Source organism: Drosophila serrata, unplaced genomic scaffold (assembly GCF_035046125.1).
Source record: "Drosophila serrata isolate PLE 108 unplaced genomic scaffold, ASM3504612v1 contig_240, whole genome shotgun sequence".
In the NCBI taxonomy this organism is placed as follows: Eukaryota; Metazoa; Arthropoda; class Insecta; order Diptera; family Drosophilidae; genus Drosophila; species Drosophila serrata.
In genome coordinates, this window is record NW_028257138.1 from 4948472 (window position 1) to 4973500 (window position 25029).

At 39.0% G+C, this 25029-nt stretch overlaps 3 protein-coding genes across 17 annotated transcripts in view; 1 reads left to right on the top strand and 2 right to left on the bottom strand.

Annotated features, from left to right (window-relative positions):
* Positions 1-1058: 1058 nt before the first annotated feature.
* On the top strand, positions 1059-2167 carry LOC110183448 (alpha-ketoglutarate-dependent dioxygenase alkB homolog 4). Its single transcript, XM_020951728.2, has 2 exons — positions 1059-1895; positions 1959-2167. The coding sequence occupies exons 1-2, from the start codon at positions 1171-1173 to the stop codon at positions 2155-2157; spliced, it is 924 nt and encodes a 307-aa protein (XP_020807387.2). The 5' UTR covers positions 1059-1170; the 3' UTR covers positions 2158-2167.
* Positions 2155-3467, bottom strand: LOC110183447 (uncharacterized). Its single transcript, XM_020951727.2, has 2 exons — positions 3071-3467; positions 2155-3009 (listed from the first exon to the last, which is right to left on the bottom strand). The coding sequence occupies exons 1-2, from the start codon at positions 3299-3301 to the stop codon at positions 2176-2178; spliced, it is 1065 nt and encodes a 354-aa protein (XP_020807386.2). The 5' UTR covers positions 3302-3467; the 3' UTR covers positions 2155-2175.
* nAChRalpha6 (nicotinic acetylcholine receptor alpha6) overlaps positions 3438-25029 on the bottom strand; it is a 106909-nt gene continuing 85317 nt past the window's right edge. For 4 of the 15 annotated variants that reach the window (XM_086830741.1, XM_086830737.1, XM_086830740.1 and 1 more), the window contains 8 exons: positions 21992-22172; positions 20525-20600; positions 19956-20150; positions 19104-19190; positions 9207-9316; positions 8897-9111; positions 8635-8808; positions 3438-7468 (listed from right to left, as the gene is read on the bottom strand). In XM_086830741.1, coding sequence (XP_086686867.1) covers positions 7384-7468; positions 8635-8808; positions 8897-9111; positions 9207-9316; positions 19104-19190; positions 19956-20150; positions 20525-20600; positions 21992-22172 — 1123 coding nt within the window. In that variant the 3' untranslated portion in view covers positions 3438-7383. Of the gene's footprint in view, positions 7469-8634; positions 8809-8896; positions 9112-9206; positions 9317-13977; positions 14065-16167; positions 18711-19103; positions 19191-19955; positions 20151-20524; positions 20601-21991; positions 22173-25029 lie in introns of those variants that run through there. The other 11 variants (XM_086830742.1, XM_086830738.1, XM_086830739.1 and 8 more) reach the window with 6 other exon arrangements.

Here is a 25029-nt window from a genome sequence, read left to right on the forward strand (position 1 = left end):
GATTCATAGGCTCGGAAATGACTCCTTCACTTTCTTTTAAGCTTCTGACTGAAGGTCCATTACCATTTTTTAACTGATATTAACTATTTTTTTTTTAATGAAATTTCTCGACAAACCGTAATGTAAAAATCTCATAACTAAGCCAAAACCGCATTAATTTCAATTCGGAAAGCGGCCTTATGTTAATTTTTAGCAGGTTAATAAAACTGCATACTCAATTTAAAATGTAAATTTTTGGCCGATTTTTGCAAATTTTCATGATGTAACCCCTTTCCTTTTTTTAAAAAAATGGGAAATTTCAGAAAAAAATTGTTCTCGGCGGGAGATATCTAGAAAGATTCGCCTGTTGATGCTGATCAAGAATATATATGATTTATAGGGTCGGAAATGACTCCTTCACTTTCTTTTAAGCTTCTGACTGAAGGTCCATTACCATTTTTTAACCGATATTAACTATTTTTTTTTTTAATGAAATTTTTCGACAAACCAAAATTTAAAAATCTCATAACTAAGCCAAAAACGCATTAATTTCAATTCGGAATTTTAAACTGAGTATTGAGATTTATAGAGCTAATAAAAACAAATATAGCATCTCTTTCCGATTTAAAATGCATGCCTTTTTGTCTGAGTTACTGCATTTTAAAGATTTTCTTTTAAATTTAAAATTTGATAAGTATCCGGCAAGTAAGATCTGCGAAATTATATCCGTAATTTTTGAACTCGATTTTAAAAATATGATATTTCCCGCCATGCTACGTTTAAAAATCGATATTAATTGTGGTTGAAATATACGCTTACCTCCAGACTAAAATCAGGTTCGAAACTCTGATGGAAAGTCCAAGGTTATCCTCCATCTGCTGTCTTATTTGCATTTGGTGCATGAAAACCAGTTAAGGCTTAATTTATACTGAAGGTGTTTTAAATTAAGACATATTTTTGCCAACAAAAACAACAAAAAATTTTAGAACAAAACATAAAATACATAATGTTCTATGTGGTTTGAGTCTTCGCTACTTTCGGGTGAAGATCTTCGAGTTCGAAACAATTTTCCATTTAGAAGTTTTTAAAGTCGTATTGCGCTTGTGTCGGCTGGTTTTTTTCTACTTAAACGGTCATACTATCAGCTGTTGCTGAAAACGTTTTTATTATTACTATTTGCGAATTTATAAAATGAATACAATTCGACCCTGCGGATGCAAAGGCGTGCGAACCTGCCTGAGCTGTGAGGCGGATTTCCAGATAACCAAGCCCTCGCTCCAGGTGGAGTTCCAGCAACTAGAATCCTGGTCGTACTGCGTCCAATGCGAACTTTTGCAGCCGGGATGGGACACGGTGAGGGTTCAGGAAATGCACGAGAAGCACAAAAAGGAGGAGGGCCTTCCCCTGCCAGGAATCCTAGTGCAGGAGCAATTTCTTAGCGCCCAAGAGGGCGCTCAGCTCATGGCCGACCTCGACGCGTTACCCTGGGATATTTCGCAGAGCGGGCGGCGCAAGCAGAACTTTGGACCCAAAACGAACTTCAAGAAGCGTAAACTGCGTTTGGGCTCCTTCGCGGGATTCCCCCGCAGCACGGAGTATGTGCAGCGGCGATTCGAGGAGGTGCCTTTATTGCAGCGCTTCCAGACCATCGAACAGTGCTCCCTGGAGTATGATCCCAGTAAGGGAGCGAGCATAGATCCGCACGTGGATGACTGCTGGATCTGGGGCGAGCGAGTGGTTACAGTCAATTGCCTCGGCGATGCCGTTCTCACCCTCACGCCCTATGAAGTTCAACAGACGGGCAAGTACAACCTGGACTTGGTGCCTCAATACGAAGACGAGCTGCGAGCGCCACTACTCGAGGAGGAGCAGTTGGTTAGGTACCAGGGAAAAGTTCTGCGGATACCCATGCCCAAGTAAGTACACCGATTGAACAACTTTTTGGAAACTTCCTCAAATCACTCACCTTGTTTTTATAGCCTTTCCCTAATTGTTCTGTACGGCCCAGCGAGGTATCAATTTGAGCATTCCGTGCTTCGCGAGGACGTACAGGAGCGTCGCGTCTGCATAGCCTACAGAGAGTTCACTCCCATGTACATCACTGGAGAGGACCAGCAGAAGGGTGATCCTGTGCGCGACAAGTCTAAACTATTTTGGGAAATAAAAACTATCATCTAAATTAATAAAATGACTTTATTATTTGGGAGAATTGCCCTGCTCTGCAGTGGCTGGCTTGTAGTCGAGGAGTGCCACCTGGGCGGGCAGCTGTACGCCATGGATCTTCTTCAGGTGAGCCCTGAGGTTGCTGCTGGTGCTGAAGCTATTGGAACAGACGACGCACTGGTGCTGCGAGTGTTTGCGGCGGATGTGCTCGTTGAGCTCGCGCACCTTGGCAAAGGCCGAGGTGCAGTATTTGCATACGTGCGAGTTGCGAACATGGGTCTTTAGGTACTGGGGCGAGGTGTAGGCCAGCGGACAGTACTGACACTTGTAGATGGCGTGGCTGCCACTCGGCTCAGCATCCAGCAGCCGATTGGCCTCGTTGTACTCATCCAGGTTGTAGTGTTTTAGCTCCACGGCCGCATAGTCTACGGTGCGCATTTCGTAGGGGGGCGGGGCCAGCTGCTGCATGTGGGAATCTGGCAGATCCAAGCGTGGTGGAGCCGTGGTGGCGGGCAGGAACTCGGATACAATCAGCGAGTCATGGTTGGCCAACCTTTGTGAGGGCTTCGCGCGAATCTCGCTACTAACTGCCGGCTCTGGTTCTTTCGGCGGTTTTTCGGGTTCTAATACAATAATCTCTGAGTCCGTATCCTCCCAGAACTGAGATTCCACCTCTGGCTGGCGAACTAAGTCTTCACTGACATTTTCTTCCTCCTCGCAAGCTTCCTGTTGCGCTTCTTCGTACAACTGCTGGAGCTGCTGATTGGCAATCTTGAGCTTCCAAAAGAATGCATACTGTTGAAGACACTCGTCCAGGCAGCGAGTGCATATCATGGGCAGCTCCTCCGTGAGATTTAGGTCTACGTTCTGTGGAAGATTCGTAAATTGGGTAAGATCGTCACATTTGTATATGAACTTATTGACAAACCTGAGCGTACATCGTCTGTATTAGCTCGAGAATGGTATGCTCGGGGCTCGCGCTGGCCCTGTGCTCTGTGATGTCCACCTCCGTGCTGTCTACAAAGCAAATTCTGCACAGTTTTCGCAAGTCCATTGAAAATAAAATAAACCAGATCAAATTTTTACTAACAAATAGCTGACAGTGTGACCAACTTTTGTTTTCTTTGAATTCCCTGTAAAAGAAAATACTAAAAAACATGCACAAGTTCTAAGTGCCACAGAGTCACACTAAAAATAGACGGCATATTCGTCAAACAATCGAAACATATCGATAAGTGTGCGGAAAGTTCAAATTCCATTTCTCTATAAGAAAACAAATAAATCAACTCGTTGAATTCTCCTTTCAAAATAAATTTTTATTCAGTTTTTGTGTTTTTGTTGCAATCATGTCTCTCGATTTTTAATATTAATTTGTTTATTATTTAAATCATTTAATTCCTTTGTTTTTCGCTTACAATTAATTATTATCGTCAATGTGACGAAAGTTATTTGTCTGCCAATAATACTTATCGACAACAGACTTTTTGCTAATTCTTTTGGTTTCTGTTTTTGCCATTTTTTACATGCATAACTATTGGGAAGATTTAATGTTTTTTATTTTTATTTTTTATGTGTTTTCGCGTTTGGCATTCGAAATTGTGGTAACTGTTTAGTTATTATGCAATTAGCTATTTAAATTGATTTGGTAGTTAGACTCGGGGCTCAGGTGGGGGGGGCTTGGAATTGGATTCGGGGCTGGCTTCGGGTGAGTTTAGTGCTTAACATTTGCAGTTTATAGCCTAAGTTCTTGTTGTCGTTTTTAGTTAAATGCTAATTTTAAATATATTTGCCTTGTTTAAAAAAGTGTGTGTCGTCTCGAATGGGCTACTTATTGCTGAGCTCTGAACATGCGGAGTGTGGAGATTGAAACGAAAATCTGAACTCTTGGGTTTGCTGATTTCTTTATTTTCTTTTGTAATACGAACAATTCGAATGCTTTCGTGTCTGTTTGTGAGTGTGTGTTGTTTGGGGTGTACCAACCGTTTTCTTTTATTTTTTTTCGTAATTAGCTTTTGCATTTCGCGATTGCGTGTAACTCTGATCAGAGGAAATTAGTTTTTACTTGCAAAGTAAGTAAGTAGTAAGTGAGTAGTAGAGTTTTCAAATGAAAAAGCCTTTTCATTTACTACGAGTTTGGTTTCGCGGTAATTCCATTTTTTCATTCATTTCTTTTTAATTCATTTTAAATTCGTTTATCGTTTTAGTTTTTTGCCACGTCCTCTCGTCGGGTAATCGCGTCATCGGATGCCCTCTCCTAATGTAGGACGCTTAGTTTATGGTTCCGTCTCCGGGTCACCTCATTTTTTATAATTGCCTAGTTAATGCTATATTATTATTAGTTGTATTATACATAATCTCGTACATGTAGAGTTCAATCTTTTAAAGAGTGTAGAAAATGGTTTGCTTTTTAAAATAGCTTCTTTTTATCAAAAAGACATCCATACACATATACATAGTTCTAATTATGCGCCTAGCTGCTCAAAGATTAGCACTAAATTAATTATAAAAAAATTATACTTAAAATGCACACCACACCTTCCTCATCTCCATCTCAATCCATTCTGATTCTGATTCCGATTCTGATTCGAATTCTCATTTTTTAAATTTCAATTTCCTTATTGCGACTTGAATCGGATTTCGATATTAAATTTTAACCAACAATCGATCGATAAACAACAACCTCATGGGGGACAGAGCAGTTATCGGTAGGATTACGCATCGCATCGCATGGCTCTGGGCGTAAGTAAAAGTCCTCTCATATCAAATCTAAATGTAAATGTAAATGCAAATAAAACATACAAAGTGAGTGTATACACACATCCTATATAACGCTCAGATTCAGCACTCGATTGGGTATTCTTCTGACAGCGGGTGTAGCTTTAGCTTTAGCTTTAGCCTTTATGGGTCGATCTGATCTTTCTGACTCCTCCAGTTAAGTAAACTTGATGTCTGGCTATCAAAAGTGTTGGTCACACACACACAATTCTGTTAGAAATTCTCCGGGCAGGACAACATATAATGGGTCGTGGGGTGGTGACTCGGGAAGACAAAGGAGTGCGATTAACTCGGCAGTGTTGCTTATGCTTCTTCGTCTGATCAAAGTCTGGCTCGCGGCTCGACCTTATTTCTTCTCATTCAACAAGGAGGTAGGTTTATCATTGATTTTGGTTTTGTGTGTAGAAAAAACATTCACGTTAAAAGGTTTTCTTAGGTGGGTTCCGGAAAGAGTGTTCGAGTTTCGAGTTAGAGTTCGTCCTGGGTCCTGGGGGGCTGTACCGTAAATATCACTGTTTGCTTTTGTGTGAGGGGAGAGAGAGCAGAGTACACAAGGTAGACAAAAATCGAAGCTCGTTTCTAGGAATACAACAACGGGGGCGGGACACAGACATATATAGATAGATAGATAGACAACTCATCTGAAAACTATGCGAAATTTCCAACAAAATTGTGATTGGTTTTCTTGATTGGTTTCTCCTTATGATTTCGAGTGTTTGCTTGGTTGGTTTGTTGCTTGGTTAGTTGGCTTAGTTAGTGGTTTCATAGGGTCCTGTTCCTGCGCTGCTACTGCTGCTATTATGCCTATGCCTCTGCTTAGTGTCCTTAGTTTTGCTCGTTTCCGTATTGTTTTTATTAAAAATATACTCGTATATATTTGTGTATGTATATATGCGGTGATATATGTGTCATAAAATATATATACACCTGTTCATCTTGTATTGATAGAGCTTGCATCTGCTTCGATTTGGGTTCCGTTACCATTTTATTATATTACTTTGACTAATTAATTGGTGACTATAACTCGGTTTCTTCGTCATTCTGTCATTCTGCTTAATCTGATTTGCTACAATATTTCAACAATAAATTTTCTAAAAACATGATGTTCAACGAACATACATACATACATACGTCCCATCCCAGTGGGTTCGTGAATGCGTCTTTTGTTTTAAAAATTAATTCAATTCACTATGAATATATATATATGTATATATATATATATATATATATATGTATGTATATATAGACCTTTGTTAATATCCATTATTATGTGTCAGTTTGTTACCATTTACAATTTGCTATCCTCCTTCGTGAGACTCTCTCTTGAAACGCGTTCCAAAACAAACTTAATCGCAATCAAAAAACGGAAGCAAAGAGTTTATATTCGGAAAGCAATGCATCAGATTCAACCGAGAGAGTACAGATAAGTTACTATTTAATTGAAATTTCTTCATTGGGATCATATTTTGTTTGCAAATTTGAATGAAGGAAATCAAACAAAATATTGTTGGTCCACGTGATCCCAAGATGAAAACGCAAAAAGGGAAAGTAGGACTAAAAAATTCAGACAACGAAAAGGATTCGTTCGTACGTCCTGCTTCTTCTCCTGCTGCCATCACACTCTCCTACAAATAAATGGTTTCTTTCCCTTGTTTTTGCATTTGTCAATTAAGTGCTTCGGTGTGTGCGTGTGTCTTCGTGTGTGTAAGTGTGTGTATGTGTTTTGCCATTTTAAATACATATCTAATGTCTCATAGGAACAATCTCTTATATATCATATATCTTAGGTGTATGCGTGTGTGCCTGTGTGTCGTCTGTTGTTCATCTTACATAAATTATAACAACTCAGCATATTAATTAACTTATAACTCTGTTATTGTACATACAATTACATAGACGTATGTGTCTGCATGAGTATACACATCTTGTAACCTTTGTGTGTGTCCTGTCCCGCGAAGTATCTTTGTTGTTCTGCTCGTCCTTTTCCTCCTGCTCCTTCTTTGGCTATTCCTATGCAAATTTTTGCCTCAATTCTTCTTGTTTGCTTAACTCTTATAATTTTGTGTCTGTGTGTGTGTGTGCGTGTGTATGTGTGTAGCTTACTTAACACTTTTTTCGGTTCTTGTACGGCAGTAATTTTTGCTTTTTTGTTTGGTTTCTCCATAAAATATTTTCTGGTTTAGTACATGATTTTTTGTCTCGTTTCTTTTCTTGCGAATTGTTTTTCTCTTCTTTGTTTTTACTTAAAAATGTAATTAACAATTTTTTTTATTTGTATTATCCTTTTGGTTTGTTTTTTTTCTTTTGTATTTTTTTGCTTTGTATCGAAGCAGCTTCGCTAGTTTTTGGTTTTTGAAAAAGAACTTAACTAGGCATCCTCCCGCAGCCGCAGCGGCACACACTCCGTGTGTGTGTGCGCGTGGGCGTTTCCGTATCCTGTAGCTTAATTGTCTAATTCGAGCGTCCTTATTGCACGATTATGTGCGGAGCCGAGAGCAGCACGGTTACCGTTGCAATAATCGTAAAGAGCGTGAAAACAATTAAACAAAACCTGTGGAGTAGAAGAGCAAGCAGAGCGTTGATGATGATGGCAGGCGAAATCGGCAGGAGCACTTCCTCCAAACAAAATGGCGGCCGCACGGCGAGTCGGCCATCTTTCAATATTTGCGTCACGTGTATATGGTTGATGAGAGTATGAGTATGGGTGTGAGTGTGAGTGTGAGTGTGTGATTGTGTGGGTTCATTCCGCCGGAAGTCCTGTGGCAGGCTGAGCGTTTGCCGAGCCTAATTGTTTGACTTGCCAGGCGAGGCGGCAATGCCAGCCGCTGGCTCAGATTCTATAAGTTCACACCAAAATCGGGAGTACACATCCTGGCAGTACATAATGGCGTGGCTAATATCGGATGGAAGAGTATAATCTGGACGGATTTGGGTCACCTTCATTACGTCCATCAAATGTTAACTTTAGAGGGAATCAGGGTTTTTGGAGAGCTAAGCTTTTGATTAGTTACATTATTTAGAGAACGGCTACAGGTGGTTATTACCAACAAAATTCTAGGCTATTAAATAATAATATTAAAAAGGGTTGTCTACAAAAAATTATATATAAGTTTCCTTAGAAATATATAACTACGAATTGTATGTATATTTCGAGAGAAACTGGTAATATAATATAAATAATATATATAATATTCAAGAAACAAAAATCTAGTATTTTAGATTAAATATAACTTATATAAAAGAAGATTAAAAATAAAAAAGGAAATTTATATACTCTTGCAGGTGGTATAGTACCTTGCAAGGATTTAATAAAAGATACAATAAAAAAAGTGCACGTAAAAGGGATATCTACTGTATTTGATAAGGAAATTAATCGTATATAAACGATCTATATACCGTAGGTAAACCTGGTTTTCCTTTTCTCCCATTTATCCTCAAAAATCTCAAAGTTATGCTCATTATGTGTTGTGATTCTTATGGCAGCTATAATACATGCTACTATATATACTAATCTCATCTGATCAGTTTTCTTTTCAAAACGGAAATGAAAATAATGCCTCTTTTTCTATATAAAAAGGTGCAACATTTTAACAGGTTTCCAACACGATATGTATAGCTGCCACAGGAAGCAGTTTGTTCGATCCGCGAATTGATGTAGCAAGTGTTATGCAGCATGGTAGTGGTTAATACATGTCGATGGGAACGGGGAGAACTCACCTATCCACAACCATTGCCGCGAACTTCCAATCGCTAATCAATTCCGCTTCGTCGTCAGCTTTGCGCATGCGCGCCGTAATAAATTGCAATTCTTTGAGAATTAAGTGAAGATCTTTGTGATTGCAGCCGATGGCCGTGTGGTGCTCCTCCACCGTTGTGGGCCGGCCAAAGCTACTGCATTGGGTGCATGGAGATTTGGGGGGGAAATAGGTTACATGGGTTGCTCCGATGGCTACCAAGCCGGACAGCTGGTTACACTTACGCCGACGAACCGATGGCCGTCTGGGAGCCCGATATTGTGTGCCGAAAGTCATCGTCGATGTCGAGGACATTGGCTAGCAGGGACTTGGAGGAGCGCTCCTTCAGCTCCAACTCCTTCATGCGATTGCTTAGTAGTATTGTTTTGCGTGTGATCTTGCGGCCGGGTCGCCCCATCCGCAAGATCCAGGGCAGCCATTGTAGGAAAACGGATTTGATCTGGTGAAAAAACCGATACACACACACACAGAGACAAAAAAAAAAGGTCAGAAGGTGGCTTCGGGAGATGCCTCAATCGGATTTGCTGGACTCACCCACGGTGGCATCTCGTGGATGTCCGCTGTGCGATGATGGTAGTTGAGCACCACAACTGTCAGCACCACCGACGATGCGACCATGAACATGATGCAGTTGAAGTAGGTGCCTGGATTGGTTGCGGCAGGAATCGGGATTCAGGATTACAGGATTTTGCGGGGCAAACAGAGAGAGAGCAGAGAAAAATCGCATATTAGAGTGTTGCTCGGGGGTCCTGTAGTCTCATCGAAACACTAAGAACGAAAGCTCGAAATCATAATTTACAAAAAAACGTACAACATTACTTTAGGTTTAGCTTCATTTCATGAACGACTTTTGGTTAGCGTTACGGTTAGAGAAAGTAGCGTGATCAACTTTACTGTGTGATTACAATGCTGTGACTACGTTACTTCACTCTACGTTACGGATGCTGTTGTTACGTCTACCGAAAGCCACTACTTTTGATGTTTATTCGAAAGCCTTAGGTTTCATTCTCCGACATGCAGTTTAGTGTCGATTGCTTTTATATATCTTATTGGTTTCATGCAACGGGGTTCGACTATAACATTTTTGGTTACAAAATAGGGCCACAGGACAGTCAAGCGAAGGATGTCGTTGTAACATGGGGCTGTCCTTTGGAAATTAGTATTAGCGTTGCTATATTGCAAGTTTTTCAAAAGTTATATAACAAATATGTATTTTAGATTTTAAAATTCATATAAGATGGAAGAAAGTTATGTCTCTTATTTAGAAAATGTTACAAAATGTGTTGGAGCGACTTAAGATTGTATAAATCGAATTACTTTACACACATTTGAAAATAATTTTCCGATATTTTAGATTATAAAGATACTTTACGTTAAATTTAATATATCGAAGTTTTCGACAATTTCATTAGGATATTGAGTGCAATATGTGTACTGATATATCATATTGGACATTAAATTTAAAAATAAGTAAACATCTCTAAACGTGTTCCAGGAATGACCTAGTTGCCCCTTTACATTTTAATTAATTTAATGCGAAAAAATAAAATGTTATAAATACATTATCGACATTAAATTAATAACGAAATTGAATTTATATTTATGTATAAAAGTTGATTTATTAACAGCCCATTTCAGACACCTGTCCTCTCGATTGTCCCTGGCTTTTTAACTACTCTATAATAATAAAGTTCTAAGAGCAAGCAATGTTGGGGTTGTTGTGGGTTCTGAGGCAATGGGGTTAGTAGTTAATTTTCATGTTTTCTAGAGTTTGGATGCCGGGGAATCGATATTTTTTAATTGCTCTGGCAAACGGATTATGTGTTTTGCCATTGATTTAGCGCTTCTGCTATTTACTGTATGCTCTCTGAATAATTTAATGCTTGATGTTTAAGAATCGTTTAATTAGTTCATTGTTTCGAGTCGGCTTTTGATACTTGGGCTTTGGGTGTGTGAGAGAGTGTGTGTGCGTGTTGCATTACCTAAAGCGAAGAATTAAATAATATGTACAACTCATTTCCGGCACTCGGAAGTAATCGGGTTAAGAGTCTCGAGTGTGGCTATCGTGTTAGTTGGAGAGATTGTCTCAGAGTCACAGAGAGGTTCAGCCAAAGTCTAAAGAAGCAGAGGTTATTTCGGTGGGTTTCGGTTTGGGGTTAGTTCGGGTTGGAGTTCGGGGTTGGTTCCAAAGATACTGTTGGTACATTTTCCATTATCCGCATCTCGTGTTTAACCAGTTTTGAGCTGGATCATGCTCTGCATCGCTTAACATTCGTTTACCTACTTTAGTCGCTCTAGTTTTGGTTTTAATTTTTTACAAGATTCACTTTGATTTTTAGCGCAAACTTTCGTTAGGTCTAATGAGTACTTTGTACAATCGTTTTTTGGTTTTGATTTTGATTTTGAGTTTGATCATTTTATTTGATTTATCAGCTAAAAGAGAGAAAAGTTTTTGGTTGTTGTTTTAAGGCTCTAAGAATTTAAAATTTAGTTTGTTTGGTTGTTTTTTTGATTGTTTCTCGAAATCGATAAATGAAAAAAAACGCAAGGTTACAAACTATTACAGAAGTGCGAATACCTAAGAGCGGTACAGCCTCGCTGGTCTTGGTAATGACATTGCCGACCAGCAGTGAGAAAACTGTTTGCGACAGTAGTATAGTGACACCTGCAAAATATTATTGGTCAAATTTTTGTGGTCAGTTCTCGTGTGAATTTTTTGTTGTTTTGGGCATTATGGTGATTCTCGCCGATCGTCCGGATATTTCGGTCCAAGTGTCTTCGTTTCGGATTCAGGTTGAGATATAAACTGAGCTTAAGATAGGGGGAACTGGGATGGGATAAAAGCTTCGGGATTTTTAGACTAAATGATATTTTTTGGCTGAACCTTCTCGCAGAGAACACAACTCTACACAACATGGCCGGGCTTCGAGCATTGTTTTAGTTAAGTTTTAGTTTAGTTAAAACATAGTTCATTCGTTGTTTGTTTGGTGGGGAGAGAGAGTGCATTCCATGTGGACAGTGGACGACAGTATCTGTATCTGTAAGCAAACGAATCCGCGACCCATTTCAACAAACAAACTAAGTAAGCGGATCTCAACGAAATGATATTTTTGCAAAATACCACACAAAGGCATAGGCAATCGATCGATCAGTAATATCATTATTTATTCAGTTATTAGTTATCACAGTTTGAGTTCTCAAAAAGGTTCTCAAGCAAAAAATATCATTCCGAGAAACATGTGTGGGTCAAATAGTATAGTATATAGTATAGTATAGTATATCGAAGGTGAGTTCGGGGGGAGTATGGGGGTTTTTTGGTGGTTGGGTGGCACAGACATTAGCTAAGAAAGTTAAAGTAGCGTGTGTGGAGTGGATTCTTGTGGGTGGTTTTCTGGTCGTGACGGTCATGACTGAGCGTATCCTGTGTGACGGGTGGAGCGAGCGATAACGATAACGATAACGAGAACGAGCTTCAAGATGGTGACAATACTCATGGACAAACCGAGGGTGAAAAAATATATCGTTATATTGTGGGTGGTGGTGAAATGATGCAATCGATAATTGATAAGCGATAATCGATAATCGATAATCTAGTGATGAGTGAGTGAGTGAGTTTGGGTGGGTGGTGGACGTGATATCGATATAGTGAGAGTGATAGTGAGAGAACCAAATCAAACACAAATCAAAGCAGTTAGCAAAAAAGTCAAATCATACAATACAAGACAAAAAACTTCTTTCTTTTCTTTTTCATTTTCATTTTTCATGTTCTTGTGATTTCTTTTCTTTAAATGATTTCTTTCTTGCGGAGGGTCTGTGAGGACGACATCCTTTGTTATCCATCTGCACTAGAATGTGTTCTTTCATGTGCGGTTTCGTTTTCACATTTCACAAGTATTATCCCAAACTCACTTGTATTGAAATCTGTCTCATAAGTATCTTTTGTAATTACGTATGGGTTGAAATTGAGGGAGTGGCGGTTTTGAACGAACGAACGAAGCGAAAGGAGTACAAGCAAGGTGTACTGCAATACATAACAGTTATCATATATTTCGGATATTCACATATATATTGTATAAATATAATGGTATATATATATATTTGAGGGTTTTCTTAAGTTTGAATAATTACAGAAGGAACTGCTCTTGGCTGGGCTCTGATGCAATAGAAGGAATTTCAATTTGAAGGCGGAATTTTTAAAGGATATATTCATTCATTCGTTCGAATTCGGTTCGAATGGAAGAAAAGTGTGTGAGCTCTATTGCATCATCAAACGCCGCACCGATTCAGTTCTGGGAATACTGGAGAGTATATATGTATTTATATATATTGAAGGGAAGTTGAGCGATCATCAATATCGATGAGGTTCAGTGGAAGAAATTGAAGAGAAAGCGGAAACGGAAGTGGAGGGAGTATAGATCGGAAGTACACATAGATAACGATAGCATTTAAAAGGTTCCCTAACTTGTGTCGAGTTTACTAGCTCTTCTGGCTAGCTCTGTACTTTTTTTTTATTGTTGATCTGAATTGACTTGAATAAGAAGCGAACCAAAAAGAGATTGATTGATTTTTCAAAATGAACATAGAAGGCGATAGGCAGATAGTGATAGAGATACGATAGAGAGAGATATATATATAGAGAGAGAGATAGAGCCAACAGAAAATAGTATGATCAACTAAGAACTGCTTCGATATATATTGATATATATTTTGTATTTGATATCGTAACTTCGTAACGAGTTGAGAAGAGAGGGCGGGACAGAGAGAACGAGTTGGAATTAGAATTGATTTGGTTTAGTTTGGTTTGGTTTAGTTAAGTTAAGTTAAGTTAGTAAGTACTTAGCAAAGTTGTTGGAATTAGTAAACATAGTACGACGTACACAAATAACATTTATGTTAACAACTTTTGGCACTTTAGATATTTTAAATATTGTTTGACTTGGTTGGTTAGACTAATATTTTATTTAAGTTTAAATTCGGTTTGGTTTCTTTTTGGTTTTGGCTTTGGTTTGTCGGGGGATTATATATGCGAACAATTTAGCAATGTGTGTGAGTAATATAATCGTAATAGATATGTATATATATAGATAACAACAATAACAATAATATTCATGAATATATAGATGTAGATACATAGATATGTATATATACTGCTATATATACATATATATTTTCAAGGCGTGTACGTATATGTAAATCATATTAAGTAGTTTGTTAATTATTCGTTTGGTTTTTTTGTTTTTTTTTTTTTTGACAAATTTGAATATATATTTGCATTTGGTAAGTATGTTTTAAATGCAATCGCTACCTAACAAGGGGATTGCATCAGATACTTGGGGCAATGTCTCAGCTACAAGGTTGAGAAACACTGTGAGCGATAGAAGAATTGTAACTCCTGAAACAAAAGAATTTCGTTTTCGTTTTGAAAAATACAATAACAACCACACAAAAACAAATGACACAATCAAAATGGAAATCATAAAGCGTACGTTTATGTATGTTTCGGTAGTATATCGGTATCTGTGTGTAATCGTGAGTAACAGTGTGTTATCGTGTTTTATCGTGTATTATCGTGTGTAATCGTGGACATATCGAGGACATCAGAGAAGGGTATGTATGTAGGTTCAGTAGTTGGACGGTTTAGGTTCTGTGTCTTTGTATCTGTACGGTGTTCGGTTTTTCCGTAGCGCCTTTTCGGGGCCGACCAAGTTGGAGTTTGGACACTGGAAATTGGAGACTGGACACTGGAGACTGGAGAAGTTCTTTGGCTATTTAGTATTACAATTTATAGGTTTCTTTGATCTCTGAATGAAGTGTGAATGAGTATATGCCTGAGTATGCTGCGAACTGAAAAGTTCAACTAGAACGTGGAGGTTTGGGGGTTCAAAAATATATTTCTATAAAAGAAGAAAGGAAACTAACATCGGGAAACCGAAGTTTATATACCCTTGCAGTTTGCCATCAAATTAAAGGTTCCAATTGGTATCGGACATATCTAAGCTTAAATATTTGAATCGATATTAATTTTTATTTTTTTATGACAAATTAAAGTTTCAAATACTCATAACTAACCCAAAAAGACATTTATTTTAATTCGGAAAGCTTTCCTATGTTAGTTTTCATCAGGTTAACAAATCTGCATACAAACAATTTTTTTTTGACATTTTTTGGCATTTTCAAGACTTAAAAATTTTTGAAAAAATTTCGAATTTCGAAAACATAGCTGGATCAACTCGGCTTTTTATGCTGATCAAGAATATATAAGGCTTATAGGGTCGGAAATAGCTCCTTCATAGAGTTACATGCTTCTGACTAAAATTATAAAACGTGATACGTATACGTAATATTTTGTGACTTTGACAATAAAATGCATACTTTGGCTCTGAATCACGACTTGAAATGCATTCATTGGCTCTTTGGCTGCTAGAATGCTTCCGAGAAGAAGCCAAAAATTCCCAATCTAACGACTTTTTAAAAATTTGATCTATAGCATTTATAGCAGACCCAAAACAAAATTACGTATACGCACTGGTGTAAATTGTAGTTCCTCATAACTAAGTCAAAAATGGATTAATTTCAATTCGGAAAAGTTTTCTGTATTAGGTTTTATTAGTTTAGTAAATCTGCATACTAAGTTACTGATGCTGATCAGGAATATATATGATTCATAGGGTGGAAAATGACTCTTTCAAAGGAAGAAAAACAAGCTTCGGACCAAAATAATAATATCCTGCAAGGATATAAAAATCAGGCAAAGCTCTCGCCAAGTTGACCCCGCTGAAATGCTGTGACTTTAAATCTCTGAAAATATCCCCCTTTATGGCGTTTAGAACCTGGACCTGCGATGTTCACAGCATTTCAGGGTATTCATTTTTGCTTTTTTTTTTCTTGCTAAAAGAAAATATCTCAACTTTTCGAGAGCTCAGCGGTTAACGGAGGGGAGGGAAACGCAGGTGGACAGGTGGGGGGAAGGGAAGAAGGGCAGAGCATCCTTCCAACTTTGACCCATTAGTAAAGCGAAGGAGGGACAGGAAAAAACTTTGAAAGTAGCGCAAGTTTTTCTCGCTCTGAGAATATTTGTAAATTGAACTGGAAGTCGACTCAAGACGCGCGCCCCACACTTGCGCTACGTGTTGCCAATTTGCCACGCCCACATGCCCGCCTCATTTAATTTGTTACGTGCCACAAAGGGCGCGAGGCTAAACTGGTGGCATTATGAGGGGGGGAAATTCACACACACAACGCAGCATGCAAATATCATTTGTCAAGTCTTCTCCGGAACTGGGGGGAAACTGCTGTTTTTTTTGGCTGTGAAAGGGGGGAAATAATGTTACGGATTCGGATACGGTAACGGAACGGGTTAATATCTAGATATACATGACATAATATGAACGCATGATGGGCTCGACATCATGAACGATACGATATTATGTGGAGTTGCAACTCTACCATCTGATCAAATGGATCTGCATAAATGCAAGTTCAAATGTTGCTTCGATTTTTTGGGTTTTTTTTTTCATTTTAATGGTTTTTCATTAAGGCTTTGATTTAGCGCTATATATATAAAATATATGGTTCTATATATGGTTCGAGAGGAGGGTTCGGTTATTTTTTTAGATGCCAGGAGTTTACGGGTTGCAAATGGTTCGGATTTTTCGGCTTGCAGTTTAGATATATATATAGATACAATTCCGGGTATTTTGGTTTTTGTTTCTTGTTGAGCGGAAATATCTAGATTAATTGAGTGTTTCTTAGGAGGTTGGTAATTAGGTATTAGGTATTAGGTAATTGGTAACTGGTTGTTGGTAGTTGGTGTGAGAATTCGGTTCGAGTTTCTTGCGGATAAGTAGGTGCAAGTTCAAATAGTTCTTGCCGGGGCAAGAAAGTAGAAATAGTAGCTATTTGTTGGATATATTGGCAAACTGTATTATATATACTGATCAAGAGATAGAGAGAGAGAAAGAGTTGTTTTAAAGAGCGAGATAGAGAGAAAGTGTTGTTAAGCTTTTTTTTTTTTGGACTCCTTGCGGTTCTAGGCCCAAAAATGATTTCTTATTTGGGTTTAGATTCATGCGCTCGTGTGGCGGCGTTCGACAAAAGTTCTGGTTGTTCTTTTTCGTGGTGGTTTTTTCGGTGGTTCCGGTGGTGTTTGTTCTTTGTTTTGGGTGGGTCAGTGGTTCGGTGTACTTACGTCTGTTCGGCGTGTTGTCTATTTACAGTGTTTGGTTTTCTGTGGGTGATCGGTGGTTGGTACTGGTAGTGGTAGTGGTGAAAGTGGTGTCGAAATATATATATTATATATAGTCATATGGTTAATATAAAGATGCTTAGATTCCTAGGCGGGCTCATTTGTACAGCTCAAGCGATACAAATGTCGTTGTTTCAAGCTATACCTACCGCGAGGCCTCTACTTAAACGGGGTTTTTGTCGTGTGCTCTGGGTAACATTGATAAGATGGGATTATATATATATATATATACTCCCGGTGTTCCCTGTGGTTCCTAGCTCTAACTAGCTCTAATCCAAGTATCAAAGTGTCGCATACAAACCTCTACGATGGCCAACTAACTAGCTATATATTTAAAACGAGTTACAGTCTAGATAGTAATTACTCTCTACAGCATTCTGTGGTCTCTATTAACATTCGATTGGGTCCACCGGGGAGAGGGAATGGTCTTGGGCATTCCAAGGACCTGCCCCTCAACTGCGGCCCAATCGCAAAAGTCCTGCCACCATTTTCCCTCTTGTTCTATTTATGGTCTGTTTCATGTTCAGATAAACACAAAAAAATGGAAGGACGAACTGAAAAACTGGTTAACTCAGCTTTTTGTAAGTTAGTTTGTTTTTGTTTCTGGTTTGCTGTTTCTTTTTGGCTTTGGTTTTCCTTGCTCCTGTTTTTTATCTTTAGTTATTTTTTGGTAGCGAAAAAAGGTGGTTCGTTGGATTTTTTTATGGTTTCTCTTTTTAGATACTTTTGGGTATATATGTATATATATACAGTTGTGGCTAGATTTAAAATACATTTTCTTTAATTGCATTTCTGTCTACGTTTTTGATGCGGTTTTTTGGAAATGCTGCTATGCTTTTATAGTTGGAATGATTAAGAGGCAGTTGGGCGGGAATGAGCTGGGGGCGGGGCTAGGACTCGTCCCAGCGTGATTATGAGGGGACAACACTAAGGACAAGCTTATTTACAGGATGATCGGATGGGTTACTGGGCATTACCATCTGGGTTAGTTTTTGAAAACACTGGGTTTTCTTTAGGTGTTTTTTAGTGGCAGGCTAAGGAACATAACTAAACGAAAAGGAAATGATACGATAGGCGGGGGTTTTTGGGGATCATCTAGAGGCACACGTAGGTAAGCAAACGAATCCAACGAACAAACAAACAAACAATCGAACAAACGAAGCAACAACGAAACGACAATAATTAACTGAGGAACCGATTATTTGACAGAGTAGTAGGAGACACGGCTTTATTATTGGGCAAACACAGCAAAAATCGAAACGAAAAACTCTCGTGTTTGTAGGTAGTACTTGCTAGTACTTTTGTGGCTGTAATTGTGATTGCAACTGTGACTTGATTTGTAACTGAGTGTGGGTGTGTTCTGTGGGTTGTGGTTGTGTTTTGTCGTGTGGCCAAATACCAATTATGTCAGAGCTATCGAGTACCCTGACCAGATGGAATATATATGTATATATTCGGTGGCTTAGCAATAAATATATATTAGAAAAGACTGGCATGAGCTAAGAGGTTGTTAAGTTTAAAGTTTAGGTTAGTGGAAAAACGAGTGAAAAGCTTAGGGAAAGACATAGAGAGATAGACAGAGAGAGAGAGCTCCTTGAGTACTTTACATCACAGTATTAGTACTGGGTACCGGCCAAGGAGCTCTGAGGACCTGAGGACCTTGTGATTCAGTGTGGTTCAATGGTTCGGGTGGTGTATTCTAGTTCGGGTTACATATAGTACGTGTGGGGCTAGACTATCCAACATCCAGTTGCTCGGTGGAGTCCAGAGATTACAGAGAGATATAGATAGATCTAGTGGCAAACATACGGAGAGTTACGAGTTATTGATCATTCCTCATTCGAGTGTGTGTGAGTGAGTGTGTGTGAGTGTGATTGGTGTGTGAGAGCTAAGTTAATTGGTATTCGTTTCGAATCAGTTTCTTTTTTGGGTTAGTATTCGTGGCTTTGGTTTGGTTTGGTTTTGTTTTCGGTTTTCGTATCGGTTTTTCTTTTTGGTTTTCTCAGTTCATTGCACTACTGTAGCAAAACTAATGATTAACTAAAAACAGCATTAGCACAGCACGACTTTCTGGTTTGTATTTTTCTTTCGGCACTGTTAGTAGTGATGGACAACCTGGGTCCAATGAAAGCTATGTAGCTTAGCTTAAATGGGTTAGATTAGCGTGTTTTTCTTTTGGTGTGTACCTATAAGAGGAACAGCGTCCGACGTTGTCGGCATGGACTCGGCGACAAGGTTTAGAAATACTGTTAATGATAGTAGTATAGTTACGCCTGCAACAAGAGATACAATAAATATAAAACGCAATTTAAATCAAAGTCGAACGCAAAACACATCGGAAAACTGAAAGATCAAGTTTACATAATAAGTTTTATATCATTATTAGTATTTATCGACAAAAATTAAGGTAAAGTTTACACATTGTTTACTCAGTTTTATATTGACTCCATTTTAATAGGATATGGGGTTTGGTTCAAGGAGTTTATTTTCGGAGGGGATTTTTATTTAATCTTATTGAGCGGGACAGCTGGGACTTTGAGACTTTAAAGAGAGTGTTGTCCTTTTTTGGTTTAACAGATTACTTAATTGTAGTATTTATTGATTTGAAAAGGAAAACACTCGTTGAGTTATTGGTTTAAAGTAGTTTTACTTTAGTTTTCAACTGAACAGAGAACATGCATAGACTGACTATCATTAAAAGCAGCGTTGATTATGTAGATTTTAAAGGGGGAGTTTAGCTTTATTATCTTTTTTTTTGTTGGGGATTGAGCCTTAACTCTTTAGGTTTAAATCCAGCTAAGCCTCATTTCGCTACCCTCGCTGCTTGACCTCACTATGATAACTTGACAACCTGCCGGAACCTAACTATAACTATAACTTAGACAGCTATGCATAATGGGGGGAGGAGGGAGAATCACCGCTGAAAAACTCACAAAATTCATTTAAACATTTGAGTAAATACAGTTCAGAGATCACTTGTTCTGTGGTTATGTTCTGTGTCTGAATCGGGGATCGTTAATATCGGCTGGCATACTCACCCAGGGTCAGCTTCTCGCCCGAGTCCGGCGGCAAGGTGAAGCCCAAGAGGGCCATCGATGAGATTAGCACGCATGGCACAATTAAATTGAAAAAATAATATAATGTACGGCGGCGAATTTGTATAGTAAAGGTGATATCGACATATGGTTCTGGGCAGCAGGCGTAGACTATCGTATTCTTCTTTCCCGGCATGGCTGAACGATAGAAGTCAGAGATTAGTGAGCATCGGGAAGGGGTATCATTGTCTCGAGACAGAGGCACAAACATAGACGCATTTACAGATACACAAGGACACACAATATGTACAACAGATATATACACAGATCCGGATTCGATCCAGATCGTCTAGATATATGCAATAATCGAGTAACTAAGACAAAAAAAATCAAAACCAAAGCAACTCAAAAGGGTCTATGAAGCAATTTCATTTCGGTCTCGCAAGCAATGTGGTAAATAATAAATATCTTCCGGGTGTATTGAGATATATGCTGATTAGACATTTACAAATGACAACGATCAAACGAAATAACAGTTAGAGAAATAAGCGTAATGAGGTTTGTTTACTAACCAAGCAAGTACCACTCGCCATTTGTTATGAAATCGGAAAGATCCCCTCCATCTTCGGAATTCAAAACCAAATCCAACTGATTTTTAAATGATTTTTTTGTTTTTTTTTTTTGCATTGTTCATGGGTTCATAGAGAATCGAAATCAATTTGCAATTGGCAAATTAATTTTTACACAATTTGTATATATATATTTTTTGATGGTTGGTCATTGAGTTTTGAGTTTGAGTATTCGTTTTTTAATTGGAGAAAGAGAACATTTAAGATTTTAGTTTTTTGTTGAAGTTTTTTTGTTTTTTTTTTTTTTTAGAATTTTACAATAAGCCACATTGAAACAACATTTATGTACAGATATAGCATGTGTTCGAGGTGTACGAAAGAGAGAGAGAGAGAGATAGAGAGAGCGAGCAAAATATATAGAGTTTATCTTTTCTTCTCATTTGTCTTGAGATTTCGATTTGTAAATATATATATTTTGTGGGTGCAAAATACGTGGGAAATAAAAGCGCTGTAAATTATAGTTGTACTCAAAACATCCTTCAATATATTTCATTTTTGTATAAAATAAATATATATTTTTTTTGTTGACTTTCATTAAGAGTCTTTACGTCGTCCAAAAAAATGTTCGCCTGTTGCTGATTTTATTTTGGGCGTGGTTTTTTTATTTGCCTGCTACCATGCAAAATAGTTGAAACTTCAGAAGAATTCTAGAATTTCCACACATGATTCCATTTTTTTTACCTAAGTCGGGCAAATTGAACACTTCCAACACTGGTAGACAGTGTTTGAAAGGCCTTGCCGGGCGAGCTAAGCTCTTTTTGGGACGTGTGTGGGCTTAAAATATTCAAAATTAATTTATTTTTTTGTGTGTTGAATATTTTAGCCGACACACTGGACCTCTTACAGTTCAGTGCTGTTAACAACACTGCGATCTTTTGGTTTTGTAATTCGCAAAAACGCAAAGAATTGTTCGACATGAGGTTTACGAACGAACAAATCAAAAACTTGATATAGATTCGGGTTGATACAGAAATATATAAATAGATAGATAGATAGATAGAGAGAGAGAGATAGAAGTTTGGAAAAGCATATATAAACGAAATCACAAATCCGTCCTAACCCTAGGCAGCCTGTACTCTACTAATCATCTTGCTACAGTCAACTCTCGGCGACGTTTCCCTCTCATTTCCTGGTGCGTGAGTCTCGTGATTTTTGGCAGAAGCGTGATCGTGCACGAGTTTGAATGTGTTGGTGTATTGGTGTTTTAGTATTTGGTGTTGGTGAACAGTGTTAGTGGGCAGTGTTAGTGATGTAAGTAGCCTAGTGTAGCCAGCGTTTACTGCACTATTAGAAACTAGTTGCTGTTTGTTAGTTAGTTACTGTTTTGCTTGTTCTTAGCTTTGTGTTTTTGGTTGTGTTTTGTTTTTTTGTATTTTTCTTTTTTGTTGATTTGTCGATTTGCCACTTTACCTGATTTCCATCGTAAGTCCAACTACCGAATTTCATTTCGCAATGTTGGTCATCGAATGGGAACCACGTGATGTCTATCTTGCATGTGCTCTTGAAGATACCAGGGGGCACGTACAGACAACTGCCGTTATGTTTGACCACAATGTTGGTGTGATACGTGCCATCGAATCCCTCATCCGCGCTAAATTATTGTACAATTTGTTTTAATGGATTATTGTCTGGATCGATTGATTGTTATATTTTCACTTATCAAGTTTACTAATCTATATGATTCTTTTGGGTTATCTTTACTTTCTTTTTTTCTTGATTCGGTTATCGTCTTTAGGTTTTGTGATCGCTTCGAAGGCTCTTGTGTTATATGTGACTTGCGCTTTGATTTGTCACTTGCTTCGCTGGTTAAAATGTTTTTTGTTCTTCTTTTTTTTGTTTGTTGTGGTTTGGACTAAGATCTGGGAATTCTAGGTACTCTACTCTGGGAATAATAGGGGATTTTTTGTGTACGTGTTTGGTTCGGATTGTGGTTCTTGGTACTTGGTACTTGGTGTAGTTGGTCTTACATACTAAGTAGGCTCTCAAACCTGGGTTACTCTCAGACTTACATGGGCTTCTCTATGTGTATTTGCTTAAGGCTAAATGGGATTTTACTTTGACTACTCGGGGATCAAACTTGGCATGGGTGTGGGTGTGGGTGTGTATATGTTTACTATAATGGATCCCAACCAGCATTTGGTGACCCCAACGGAAATTCCATTGCCACTAAGCACTCGACAATGGCAATCTGCGGCTGGCCAGATACAAATATCTCCGCAGCTATGTATCTTTGTATCTCTGCGGCTCTTTGGAACTACTATGACTACTACTCCTACTACTTATGTGCATATGCAAATGAAGCTCGGCAGGCACTCGAAAAATGCGGGCAAAGCATGCTCTGTATATACATATAAAACCCATCAGTGATATATATTTGCGTACATTATATATGAGTATATCTCTTGACTTTGCTGCTGTGCAATAAAATGCAATTACAGCTCTGATTCCGACTCGAGAGCACCGAGAATGTTGCGTAAACATTTTGTGGACAATTTTGTTTTGCATTTTTCGGTCACCGCAAAGAGGCAATGAGGGAGGGATTCATGAGATTGAAATGTGGGGATCGAGTTCCGTGGGTTCCGTGTCCCGTTTCTGTTCTGTGGGTGTTTTTGTGGCTCTGGTGTTATCCTGGAGGCCCATGGCCCCCATGGCAACGGGGCTTACATGCAACTGTTGCGGCATTTAAGTGGAATTTGTGCGCTGATTAGCGGCGGGTCAAGCCCACGCCGACACCCACAAAACCGAGGTGCAGATGCTGCCCAGTTGGGCTTAAGAGATTGCGGTATTTGGGAGCGTTTTCAACCGATCCCAATATCTGTTTGCTGCGGCATTAAAGTTAATTGATATTGCAGTGAGCCCACAAAATGAATGTGTTGAAATTCTTGGTCAATCGGGGGCTGCTGGCCACCGCAATTGGCCTGTCAATCCTTCATCAGAGTCCCTGGCCCCAAAAATTTGATATCATTTTAATTTGCAAGAGTGAGAGCTGCCTCTTTTTTTTTTTTTGGTTTATTGACCAGGTTTTGTGCCCCACTAAGACCGCTGTCAGTTTGCGTTTCATTGCGGCTTACTCCCAATTTCAGTATGACTTGTGATGCCAAAAAACAGATACAGATACAGATACAGCTACAGTCACTGATAATGTTGCAATTAGAGTGAAAGCTTTTCATTCCGCTCTGTTGGCTGGCATTGGCGGTTTAAGGTCCGGCATCTCAATTAACGGACGTGAAAGGAATCGCAATCCCCGCCAGAAATCAGCATAAGTAAATGAAGCCGGGAGTCGATTGATTCGCGGAAAGAGAACGAGAGTCAGCTTCGTTTGCTTCGTAATGAGGCAAGGCCAATCCTGGCCATGTATCTCCATCTGCGACTCAGTCTCTCTATTTGTATCTGTATCTGTGAATGTGTCGGCGAATGTATCTCGCTATTGATCTAAATGATGGCCGCACATTAGCAGCGCTGGCGTCGCATACAAATTAGGCCTGAATGTGAGACGAACAGAGGGAAGAATTAATAAATTAAACGAAACGAAACGAAAGTCTGGTCGGGCCTTTTGTCGGGACTCGAAGCAAGTTCATTAGCAAACAAAGTTGACAGCCGAAAAGGTTGCCTCTTCTCCGAGGGGGAAAGTGCCACACCATCTACTGATTTCCCCAGACTCAACGGCGGGCCTACGCAGCTAATCAATATGATTTTTATTTCCAGCCAAGTCTTGGTCTTGGTCCTTGGTCCTGGCTCCTTGCTCCCGAATCAACGCCGGATGCTGCGTGCCATGGAAATTAAACCTGCAGCGTACGTGTTTTGATTCATTGTTTTCTGTCCGGGCTTTTCTATATATGTAAGTATCTTTTTTCCTGCTTTGTTTGTACGGCTCTCGGGTGACATGTAAATTCCATTTGCCGCAGGAGTCCGTTCCCGTGCGTCAATCAGCCGTAAATTCCCCATGTGTGTGTGTGTGTGTGTGTGTGTTTGGCCGTGTGTGAATGCTCCGCCCATTAGGTTAAATAAGCTACGTTTCGCTTCGCCGCAGTGGCAAATATAAATTGCAATTAGTTCAGCAAATGCACCTGCCTGCCTGACACTCCGCCAGGTGCATTTGTATCCCGGGCCCTGAAGTCTCTGCAGTAGTTTGTCTTAATTTGCGAGCACCAAATGCGTGTTCCCTTTTTTCCCTGTTTTTTTTTTTTTCTTCTAACTTTTCCTGTGGCTTTACACACACACACGGATATCTCGGTGTCCCCCCCGGGGGACATGTGGCATTTAAGTTGTTTTTAGTCGGCACACACCTGGCTCTGGCAACAAATTTTGACGTTTAAGTTATGGCTTAAAATGTTTTAAGCTCTCTTGGGTGGACATGGATTTGGTGCGCTCTTTTTTTTGGCTTAGACTCACTGCAATTGCATTTGGGAAAATCGGCTTGGAAAAAGTCCAAAGAAAAACTCTTTAGT